This window comes from Ranitomeya variabilis, chromosome 8 (assembly GCF_051348905.1).
Source record: "Ranitomeya variabilis isolate aRanVar5 chromosome 8, aRanVar5.hap1, whole genome shotgun sequence".
In the NCBI taxonomy this organism is placed as follows: Eukaryota; Metazoa; Chordata; class Amphibia; order Anura; family Dendrobatidae; genus Ranitomeya; species Ranitomeya variabilis.
Window position 1 is genome coordinate 209,922,604 of NC_135239.1, and position 13,684 is coordinate 209,936,287.

The window sequence follows — 13,684 nt, forward strand, 5'->3', positions numbered from 1 at the left end:
GATGTTATTGAGTTGATAGTATAATCAGTTTGTAATGAGTCACCCTTGCTTCTGACTGGTGGAAGAAAAAATATATTTTTAGCCTCATGTTTATATACAGAAGTTGGATCTCTGTCTCTTTTTTTTTAGAAAATATAGCTTTTCTTAGTTTAGAATATAGTTTGCTGCTACATAGGTTTTCCATTGTAATTGCAGCTAAAGTTAATAATTACAAATTATGCCTCTTTTTTACATGCAGTATTGGTGAAACTGATGATAAAATAAGATGACAATGTGGCCATGTTCTAGTGTCCCCTAACGGTTCATCTGGATTTATGCACCATAAGGGTATGTGCACACGTTGCGGATTCTGCTGCGGATTTTTCTGCAGCGCATTTGGAAAATCCGCAGTGCAAAACCACTGCGGTTTTCACTGCGGATTTTATCGCGGTTTCTTCTGCGGATTCCTCTGCGGGTTTTCAACTGCACTTTCCTATTGGTGCATGTTGAAAACCGCTGCGAAATCCGCAGAAAGAATTGACATGCTGCGGAAAATAATCCGCTGCGTTTCCGCGCTGATTTTTCCGCAGCATGTGCACAGCGGGTTTTTTTTCCCATAGGTTTATATGGTACTGAAAATTTTGGGAAAACTGCTGCGGATCCGCAGCGCCAAATCCGCTGCGGATCCGCAGCAAATTCTGCAGCGTGTGCACATACCCTTATACGATCGCTAAAGTGCAGTGACAGCGACAGAGGGGGATGGGCACATGATGGGACTTTAAGGATTTACCTATGTAATTGCAGATTACAGCTCCACATATGTGTAAATTGAAAAATTAGGCTCTAGGATTACCTCTAGGGGTGTGTGATCCTGTGATCTATTATATGGGATCCTTCCCCAGACCCAATAACTTGTTATTGCTGTGATAACTATTCGCCTTCCCTATTTCAGCCGTCCCCCTGGTTCCTCGTATGTGATGATCTGTGGCTGCAGACACCAAATATTGAAGCATTCTTCATCTCTTTATCCTCTTACGGCTTAAATACCAGAGTCCTGAATATTTATAAAGGCCGCCTCTTCACTCAAGTGTTTGGATAAATTGCATAATGTCCGCAGATTACAGCCTCGCTGAGGATTCTCCCCGTCTATGGGTTATTTACCGGCACAAAATCATAGAAAGTATCTTCAGAAACTTTCATTATAAATTCCCGGGTAAGTACTTCTTGTTGTGAAGATGAAATGATGGGGGAGACTGGCTGAGGAAATTCAGCCTCTTCATGGCCCTCTTGGATTAGCCAGAGAGCGTCCATCCTTTTTGTAGGAAGCCGATTAATTTCAGATAATATATTGGAGTCGCTGCAGGTTTAATAAACATTTTACTGAGCAATACTGTTCCCAGTAACTGAGACCTGCGAGCTTTCTGTTAGGTGACCCTTCTAACAAAAAAGACCATCCATAAGGATACAAGGCCAACTTAAGCACATAATCAGTATAATTCTGTTATACGCACAATCCCTGAACTCACAGAAGAAATACAATCCCTACATCCAAATGACACTCACATTCCTTATAACCTCATGAAGCACACAACACCTGTAAGCAGAGGAGACACACAATCTCTGCTTACAGGTGTTGTGTGATTCATGTGAAATTCGCAATCATTGGATACAAAATCCTAGTAAATAAGATACAAAATCTCTATAGCCTCATGAGAAAGAATCTCAGTTACCAGAATCCTGACGCCACATGAAATTCACAACCCCATTAATCATGTAGGACACACAATCCCTGTAGCCACGAGAGACACTGTGGGTCTGAGAAGTGTTCACCAATATTACAATACTAAGGTGCAAGTTAGGGCAAATAATACATATCTGAGTATATATTGATGTGGATAAATAAATGCTGCAGATACGTGTTAATGCGACCGACGTGCCGTTCTATCTCTGCAGCGTAGTTTGCTTTCAGATGCATTTTCTTAGAGGCTGCAAACAAATGCTGATCAGGTGAGTTGTGCATCGCGGCAGGTGAGGTCTTCAGGGAAACATCATTCTGGGCCCTATAGAGAAGAGGCTGGAAGACAGAGGCGACGTGTGCACTTCCCCCATAACACAAACACATCACACTTTGCTTTGTGCATCAATACCTGTTAATTTCACTAGTATATCAGCGGCAGTGAGACAGACGTCACTGGTGTAACACTGGTACAACACGCAGGAATATTTACGGGAATATAATCGTGTGAATCCCCCGGGGGTCGAGCTGAGAATTGGATTTAATGTAAATTGCCTGCATAATTTCATCACCGTCAAACTAACAATAACAATATAATCGAATCAAACCCTGAGTGCGCAGCGTGATGGATGTGTACCAGCGCAATTACCATAGAATTACAACATGGAGGTAGAGTATAAGTTATATCCGCACGTCCTATGCTACGTGCTATACTAAGTATGTCATATATATGGTAATGTCACATCAATGGTGGACGCCGGGTATTGTCAAATCATAGATGCAAAAAGGAACTGCGGTCACTGATGACCAATACAATAAAGAACCACGACCTGATACAGAAATATTAGAAAGCAGATTTATTACTAATTCAGAATATTTATTAGGTAAATATATAGTATTACTACCTATGTACGAGATATAGTAAACTATAATACTGCCTTAATTTACAAAAATATATTTACTATATTACTACCTACAACTATAAGAATATAACTACTATAATGCTGCCCCCTATGTACAAGAATATAACTACTATAATACTGCCCCTATGTACAAGAATATAACTACTATAATACTGCCCCTATGTACAAGAATATAAGTACTATAATACTGACCAATGTACAAGAATATAACTACTATAATACTACTCCTATGTACAAGACTATAACTACTATAATACTCCCCCTATGTATAAGAATAGAACTACTATAATACTGCTCCTATATACAAGAATATAACTACTATAATACTGCTCCCTATGTACAAGAATATAACTACTATAATACTGCTCCTATGTACAAGAATATAACTTCTATTATACTGCTCCTATGTACAGGAATATAACTACTACAATACTGTCCCTATGTACAAGAATATAACTACTATAATACTGCTCCTATGTACAAGAATATAACTACTATAATACTCCCCCTATGTATAAGAATATAACTACTATAATACTGCTCCTATGTACAAGAACATAACTACTATAATACTGCCCCTATGTACAAGAATATAACTACTATAATACTGCTCCTATGTACAAGAATATAACTACTATAATACTGCCCCTGTGTACAGGAATATAACTACTATAATACTGCTCCTATGTACAAGAATATAACTACTATAATACTGCCCCCTATGTACAAGAATATAACTACTATAATACTGCTCCTATGTACAAGAATATAACTACTATAATACTGCCCCTGTGTACAGGAATATAACTACTATAATACTGCTCCTATGTACAAGAATATAACTACTATAATACTGCCCCCTATGTACAAGAATATAACTACTATAATACTGCTCCTATGTACAAGAATATAACTACTATAATACTGTCCCTATGTACAAGAATATAACTACTATAATACTGTCCCTATGTACAAGAATATAACTACTATAATACTGCTCCTATGTACAAGAATATAACTACTATAATACTGTCCCTATGTACAAGAATATAACTACTATAATACTGCCCCTATGTACAAGAATATAACTACTATAATACTGCTCCTATGTACAAGAATATAACTACTATAATACTGTCCCTATGTACAAGAATATAACTACTATAATACTGTCCCTATGTACAAGAATATAACTACTATAATACTGTCCCTATGTACAAGAATATAACTACTATAATACTGCCCCCTATGTACAAGAATATAACTACTATAATACTGCTCCTATATACAAGAATATAACTACTATAATACTGCTCCTATGTACAAGAATATAACTACTATAATACTGCTCCTATGTACAAGAATATAACTACTATAATACTGCCCCTTATGTACAAGAATATAACTACTATAATACTGCTCCTATATACAAGAATATAACTACTATAATACTGCTCCTATGTACAAGAATATAACTACTATAATACTGCTCCTATGTACAAGAATATAACTACTATAATACTGCTCCTATGTATTAGAATATAACTACTATAATACTGCTCCTATGTACAAGAATATAACTACTATAATACTGCTCCTATGTACAAGAATATAACTACTATAATACTGCCCCTATGTACAAGAATATAACTACTATAATACTGCTCCTATGTACAAGAATATAACTACTATAATACTGCTCCTATATACAAGAATATAACTACTATAATACTGCCCCTATGTACAAGAATATAACTACTATAATACTGCCCCTATGTACAAGAATATAACTACTATAATACTGCTCCTATGTACAAGAATATAACTACTATAATACTGCTCCTATGTACAAGAATATAACTACTATAATACTGCGCCTATGTACAAGAATATAACTACTATAATACTGCTCCTATATACAAGAATATAACTACTATAATACTGCCCCTATGTACAAGAATATAACTACTATAATACTGCCCCTATGTACAAGAATATAACTACTATAATACTGCTCCTATGTACAAGAATATAACTACTATAATACTGCTCCTATGTACAAGAATATAACTACTATAATACTGCTCCTATGTACAGGAATATAACTACTATAATACTGCTCCTATGTACAAGAATATAACTACTATAATACTGCTCCTATGTACAAGAATATAACTACTATAATACTGCCCCTATGTACAAGAATATAACTACTATAATACTGCTCCTATGTACAAGAATATAACTACTATAATACTGCTCCTATATACAAGAATATAACTACTATAATACTGCCCCTATGTACAAGAATATAACTACTATAATACTGCCCCTATGTACAAGAATATAACTACTATAATACTGCTCCTATGTACAAGAATATAACTACTATAATACTGCTCCTATGTACAAGAATATAACTACTATAATACTGCGCCTATGTACAAGAATATAACTACTATAATACTGCTCCTATATACAAGAATATAACTACTATAATACTGCCCCTATGTACAAGAATATAACTACTATAATACTGCCCCTATGTACAAGAATATAACTACTATAATACTGCTCCTATGTACAAGAATATAACTACTATAATACTGCTCCTATGTACAAGAATATAACTACTATAATACTGCTCCTATGTACAGGAATATAACTACTATAATACTGCTCCTATGTACAAGAATATAACTACTATAATACTGCTCCTATGTACAAGAATATAACTACTATAATACTGCTCCTATGTACAAGAATATAACTACTATAATACTGCCCCTATGTACAAGAATATAACTACTATAATACTGCCCCTATGTACAAGAATATAACTACTATAATACTGCTCCTATGTACAAGAATATAACTACTATAATACTGCTCCTATGTACAAGAATATAACTACTATAATACTGCTCCTATGTACAGGAATATAACTACTATAATACTGCTCCTATGTACAAGAATATAACTACTATAATACTGCCCCTTATGTACAAGAATATAACTACTATAATACTGCTCCTATATACAAGAATATAACTACTATAATACTGCTCCTATGTACAAGAATATAACTACTATAATACTGCTCCTATGTACAAGAATATAACTACTATAATACTGCTCCTATGTATTAGAATATAACTACTATAATACTGCTCCTATGTACAAGAATATAACTACTATAATACTGCTCCTATGTACAAGAATATAACTACTATAATACTGCCCCTATGTACAAGAATATAACTACTATAATACTGCTCCTATGTACAAGAATATAACTACTATAATACTGCTCCTATATACAAGAATATAACTACTATAATACTGCCCCTATGTACAAGAATATAACTACTATAATACTGCCCCTATGTACAAGAATATAACTACTATAATACTGCTCCTATGTACAAGAATATAACTACTATAATACTGCTCCTATGTACAAGAATATAACTACTATAATACTGCGCCTATGTACAAGAATATAACTACTATAATACTGCTCCTATATACAAGAATATAACTACTATAATACTGCCCCTATGTACAAGAATATAACTACTATAATACTGCCCCTATGTACAAGAATATAACTACTATAATACTGCTCCTATGTACAAGAATATAACTACTATAATACTGCTCCTATGTACAAGAATATAACTACTATAATACTGCTCCTATGTACAGGAATATAACTACTATAATACTGCTCCTATGTACAAGAATATAACTACTATAATACTGCTCCTATGTACAAGAATATAACTACTATAATACTGCTCCTATGTACAAGAATATAACTACTATAATACTGCCCCTATGTACAAGAATATAACTACTATAATACTGCCCCTATGTACAAGAATATAACTACTATAATACTGCTCCTATGTACAAGAATATAACTACTATAATACTGCTCCTATGTACAAGAATATAACTACTATAATACTGCTCCTATGTACAGGAATATAACTACTATAATACTGCTCCTATGTACAAGAATATAACTACTATAATACTGCTCCTATGTACAAGAATATAACTACTATAATACTGCCCCTATGTACAAGAATATAACTACTATAATACTGCTCCTATGTACAAGAATATAACTACTATAATACTGCTCCTATGTACAAGAATATAACTACTATAATACTGCTCCTATGTACAGGAATATAACTACTATAATACTGCTCCTATGTACAAGAATATAACTACTATAATACTGCTCCATGTTTTAGTATCTACAGTAAATAGCAGTGTCGTTCTGTACATTTTCTTCTCACTAAATGCATGGTTAGTGGGACAAAAGTTTTTGGGGGTCTCATTTCCTTGTGACGCTCTCCGATCTGCAGTGGTGGACTTGCTCTTTTGTACTGTCTCTCCTGGTATTGTGACCATCCAGCATCTTCTGGTCTTCATCCTCAGTCTTCTGACCCCACAGACCTATGTGTCCCTTAGGAGCCTATAAATTCCATGTTGCACTAATCACTATAATATTTTCGGAATTTGCCAGACTTTACATTTCGGGGCTGTGCGTTCTCTCTGTAGCCCCAGGAAGTGCTGATAATAGAAGACAGTAAATTATTTCAGGAGAGTGGAGATCTCAGTTTTAGATGCTTCCTCTCTATTCTTGGTTTATAGAAGGTAAACTGCTCTATATGGGTGTCAGAATAAGAGCCTGGAGTGCTGCAGAGCGGCTGTCAGAACCAATGACTATTATAATAACTATAACAACGTCTATATCAAACTGTACTGGTGGTATCCGCAAAGAAGACTGGAATGAGTAACTGAGCAGCAGTTTTATATGGTTGAGACAGTTTACACACATTACACTATCCTGTACTGATCCTGAGTTACATCCTGTATTATACTCCAGAGCTGCACTCACTATTCTGCTGGTGCAGTCACTGTGTACATACATTACATTACTGGTCCTGAGTTACCTCCTGTATTATACTCCAGAGCTGCACTCACTATTCTGCTGGTGCAGTCACTGTGTACATACATTACATTACTGATCCTGAGTTACATCCTGTATTATACTCCAGAGCTGCACTCACTATTCTGCTGGTGCAGTCACTGTGTACATACATTACATTACTGATCCTGAGTTACCTCCTGTATTATACCCCAGAGCTGCACTCACTATTCTGCTGGTGCAGTCACTGTGTACATACATTACATTACTGATCCTGAGTTACATCCTGTATTATACCCCAGAGCTGCACTCACTATTCTGCTGGTGCAGTCACTGTGTACATACATTACATTACTGATCCTGAGTTACCTCCTGTATTATACTCCAGAGCTGCACTCACTATTCTGCTGGTGCAGTCACTGTGTACATACATTACATTACTGATCCTGAATTACATCCTGTATTATGCTCCAGAGCTGCACTCACTATTCTGCTGGTGCAGTCACTGTGTACATACATTACATTACTGATCCTGAATTACATCCTGTATTATACTCCAGAGCTGCACTCACTATTCTGCTGGTGCAGTCACTGTGTACATACATTACATTACTGATCCTGAGTTACCTCCTGTATTATACCCCAGAGCTGCACTCACTATTCTGCTGGTGCAGTCACTGTGTACATACATTACATTACTGATCCTGAGTTACATCCTGTATTATACTCCAGAGCTGCACTCACTATTCTGCTGGTGCAGTCACTGTGTACATACATTACATTACTGATCCTGAGTTACATCCTGTATTATACTCCAGAGCTGCACTCACTATTCTGCTGGTGCAGTCACTGTGTGCATACATTACATTACTGATCCTGAGTTACATCCTGTATTATACGCCAGAGCTGCACTCACTATTCTGCTGGTGCAGTCACTGTGTACATACATTACATTACTGATCCTGAGTTACCTCCTGTATTATACTCCAGAGCTGCACTCACTATTCTGCTGGTGCAGTCACTGTGTACATACATTACATTACTGATCCTGAGTTACCTCCTGTATTATACTGCAGAGCTGCACTCACTATTCTGCTGGTTCAGTCACTGTGTACATACAGTACATTACTGATCCTGAGTTACCTCCTGTATTATACCCCAGAGCTGCACTCACTATTCTGCTGGTGCAGTCACTGTGTGCATACATTACATTACTGATTCTGAGTTACCTCCTGTATTATACCCCAGAGCTGCACTCACTATTCTGCTGGTGCAGTCACTGTGTGCATACATTACATTACTGATCCTGAGTTACATCCTGTATTATACTCCAGAGCTGCACTCACTATTCTGCTGGTGCAGTCACTGTGTACATACATTACATTACTGATCCTGAGTTACATCCTGTATTATACCCCAGAGCTGCACTCACTATTCTGCTGGTGCAGTCACTGTGTACACACATTACATTACTGATTCTGAGTTACATCCTGTATTATACTCCAGAGCTGCACTCACTATTCTGATGGTGCAGTCACTGTGTACATACATTACATTACTGATTCTGAGTTACATCCTGTATTATACTCCAGAGCTGCACTCACTATTCTGCTGGTGCAGTCACTGTGTACATACATTACATTACTTATCCTGAGTTACATCCTGTATTATACTCCAGAGCTGCACTCACTATTCTGCTGGTGCAGTCACTGTGTACATACATTACATTACTGATTCTGAGTTACATCCTGTATTATACTCCAGAGCTGCACTCACTATTCTGCTGGTGCAGTCACTGTGTACATACATTACATTACTGATTCAGAGTTACATCCTGTATTATACTCCAGAGCTGCACTCACTATTCTGCTGGTGCAGTCACTGTGTACATACATTACATTACTGATCCTGAGTTACATCCTGTATTATACTCCAGAGCTCCACTCACTATTCTGCTGGTGCACTCACTGTGTACATACATTACATTACTGATCCTGAGTTACATCCTGTATTATACCCCAGAGCTGCACTCACTATTCTGCTGGTGCAGTCACTGTGTGCATACATTACATTACTGATCCTGAGTTACATCCTGTATTATACTCCAGAGCTGCACTCACTATTCTGCTGGTGCAGTCACTGTGTACATACATTACATTACTGATCCTGAGTTACATCCTGTATTATACTCCAGAGCTCCACTCACTATTCTGCTGGTGCACTCACTGTGTACATACATTACATTACTGATCCTGAGTTACATCCTGTATTATACCCCAGAGCTGCACTCACTATTCTGCTGGTGCAGTCACTGTGTGCATACATTACATTACTGATCCTGAGTTACATCCTGTATTATACTCCAGAGCTGCACGCACTATTCTGCTGGTGCAGTCACTGTGTACATACATTACATTACTGATCCTGAGTTACATTCTGTCTTATACTCCAGAGCTGCACTCACTATTCTGCTGGTGCAGTCACTGTGTACATACATTACATTACTTATCCTGAGTTACATCCTGTATTATACTCCAGAGCTGTACTCACTATTCTGCTGGTGCAGTCACTGTGTACATACATTACATTACTTATCCTGAGTTACATCCTGTATTATACTCCAGAGCTGCACTCACTATTCTGCTGGTGCAGTCACTGTGTACATACATTACATTACTGATCCTGAGTTACATCCTGTATTATACCCCAGAGCTGCACTCACTATTCTGCTGGTGCAGTCACTGTGTACATACATTACATTACTGATCCTGAGTTACATCCTGTATTCTACTCCAGAGCTGCACTCACTATTCTGCTGGTGCAGTCACTGTGTACATACATTACATTACTGATCCTGAGTTACATCCTGTATTATACTCCAGAGCTGCACTCACTATTCTGCTGGTGCAGTCACTATGTACATACATTACATTACTGATCCTGAGTTATATTCTGTATTATACTCCAGAGCTGCACTCAGTATTCTGCTGGTGCAGACACAGTGTACATACATTACATTACTGATCCTGAGTTACATCCTATATTATATCCCAGAGCTGCACTCACTATTCTGCTGGTGCAGTCACTGTGTACATACATTACTGATCCTGAGTTACTTCTCTTTCTTTATATTTTGTCCTTGTGTTGGGGATTTCCTCTGGTTTTTGTCTTTTCTCTTTTGAGTGTGAGCAGCGCTCACTTTGCAGAATGAAGAATATTATTATCTTATTGATCGCAGTATAACCTGATTTTTTTCCGCCTGTTAGACATGATTGCCTCCTTGGGAATATGTATCTTCCAGATGCGAAAGACGATTTAATTAGAATTGCGCCATGCGACCGTGCTGCCTGCGCTGGATCCGGGGTGATAATATAGGAGGGGAGTCAGAGGAATGAATGCATTACACTCTATGGGATATAGGGAATCACATTAACCCCTCCTGTCCCAACTACCCAGAAACTGCATGTGATCAGAATTTTGGATACAATTCAGTGGGTTAAATTCTGTACTACAGGTTACAAAGATGTATCTGGTGAAACATTATAAAATATGATGAAACTTTCTACTTCTCTCCTTGTGGCCGGTCCTGAATATTTTGTATGAGCTGCAAGAAAATAGTGGGGGAGGGGAAGTGACAACTGTTCTGGGCACAATTATATATGAAACTTCCCAGGAAGTCCAGCGCCACCGCAGGACAATCATGGTATTACACAAATACTAATCATTCAGTAACGGACAGGCTTGTTAGCAAATTATTCATTATACCTACATTGGAGAAATTTTAATTTCCCAGTGAAAAGTGTCGGAGTGCTGCCTTTTTTAATGTTCCCATCCCTTTCTTACTTCAATATTCCTGGGGTCATACAGCAGGAGCTCAGGGGGCGCAGTATTGATATCTTCTGTATACTAAGAGGCTTCTCGTCCTGGAAATACATTAAGGTCGCCTTTCCTATTTCAGGAGCCTTGCGAGACCTTGTACAAGAGCTGAAATTACAGAGCTAAATATAACAAACTGGCTGCATAAATGAATATAAAGTGAGGTCCAACACGACCGCAGGTGAGAAGAGGCCGCAGCACCATGAAATAGCATAAAGTATACTTATTGTTACATTTCATCTTCTCTAGAAATCATTATTCATTTTGCTGCTTATAACTATATCTGTTTCTCCACCACAGAGCATTTTACTTTTGCTTCTTACCCTTAGGGTATGTGTCCACTTTCAGGTTTGCTTCAGGCTTTGGTCAGGATTTTATGCAGGTAAAATCCTGACCAAAAATGCACCTGAGGTCACTGGCAGGTCACAAGCAGTGTCCCTGCGTGTTTTGTTCATTGTAGCAACATGCTGCGTTCTGAAAAAACGCAACGCATGTGCGTTTTTGCGGGAAAAAAGCATGTGTTTTTTAATGCACAGTGGAGATGAGATTTCATTAAATCCCCTCCACTATGCTGTAACATCTGGACGCAGCATTTCCTGAACGTGGACACATACCCTTATACAAAACCCTAGAAGCATGTTGGCACCACTAGGAGGCGACCTTCATAACCACAAGTAGGTTCAAAAAGATCGGCATAGAGACACATGAAAATATTATTTCTGCAGCCACCACTAGGGGGAGCTTCCTGTATACAGAGAAACATGATTAGATCTTGTCTGCAGTCACCACTAGGGGGAGCTCCCTGTATACAAAGATACATGATAAGATCCTGTCTGCAGTCACCACTAGGGGGAGCTCCCTGTATACAGAGATACATGATAAGATCATGTCTGCAGTCAACACTAGGGGGAGCTCCCTGTATACAGAGAAACATGATTAGATCTTGTCTGCAGTCAGCACTAGGGGGAGCTCCCTGTATACAGAGATACATGATAAGATCCTGTCTGCAGTCACCACTAGGGGGAGCTCCCTGTATACAGAGATACATGATAAGATCCTGTCTGCAGTCACCACTAGGGGGAGCTCCGTGTATACAGAGATACATGATAAGATCCTGTCTGCAGCCACCACTAGGGGGAGCTCCCTGTATATAGAGATACATGATAAGATCCTGTCTGCAGCCACCACTAGGGGGAGCTCCCTGTATACAGAGATACATGATAAGATCCTGTCTGCAGCCACCACTAGGGGGAGCTCCCTGTATACAGAGATACATGATAAGATCCTGTCTGTAGTCACCACTAGGGGGAGCTCCCTGTATACAGAGATACATGATAAGATCCTGTCTGCAGCCACCACTAGGGGGAGCTCCCTGTATACAGAGATACATGATAAGATCCTGTCTGCAGCCACCACTAGGGGGAGCTCCCTGTATACAGAGATACATGATAAGATCCTGTCTGCAGCCACCACTAGGGGGAGCTCACCATATCTGAATTTAATGGTCAGGATGAGAACTGTAATATGTCTACAGTGAGCTCCCCCTAGTGGAACTAATGTCACACTTTTTTACTGTATCGGGAAGCAGTCAGGTCTCTATCACTAGGAGCACTACCTTGATCATGTTGTTTGATATTTTTGCAGTGTTTTATTGTGTCTTTTAAGTAATATTTTGGTTATTTTATGATGATCTTCGGCCGGAGTGTTCATTATTTCCAGGCTTTCAGTCACTGCCCCTATTTTGCATCAATGATTTATAGGGAAGTCCCGTCTTTGTCAGTAAATCGTTTTATCTCATGCGGTGGGGAACATATTTTACTTATATTCTTCTCACCGCTTTTCAAAGACTCTTAGCTGATACAGAATACTCATCCAGACTCATTTAGGAAATGAGAGTAGTAATGGCTCCTCATAGTGTGAGGCGCGATGATAATGGGGAGTTATTGTTATTCATATGGGTCTCCCTCCATCAGCCATTTATAGAATTTGCTCTGGAGCCAATATTGCGGATGGGCAGGACGCTCTGTCATCTCTACAGCTCCGGATGTGCAGGATCGCCCCGAAGATAATAATGAAAAATGGCTTATGGTGAAAACAATAACTTCAGCCACGGAGATCAAAAGAAAACCAGAAATGTTTACTTTTTCTGGAAATTTGGTCTGTAAGTGGCGCAGCAGAACTTGTTATATTGTAATCTATGAAGATCGAGAATATTGTTATAAT

At 38.2% G+C, this 13,684-nt stretch overlaps 1 protein-coding gene across 3 annotated transcripts in view; it reads left to right on the forward strand.

The window, feature by feature from the left end:
- Positions 1-953: 953 nt before the first annotated feature.
- Positions 954-13,684, forward strand: part of FGD5 (FYVE, RhoGEF and PH domain containing 5) — a 129,396-nt gene continuing 116,665 nt past the window's right edge. For 2 of the 3 annotated variants that reach the window (XM_077276695.1, XM_077276693.1), the window contains exon 1: positions 954-1,192. In XM_077276695.1, coding sequence (XP_077132810.1) covers positions 1,087-1,192 — 106 coding nt within the window. In that variant the 5' untranslated portion in view covers positions 954-1,086. The remainder of the gene's footprint in view (positions 1,193-13,684) is intronic. The other variant, XM_077276692.1, reaches the window with a different exon arrangement.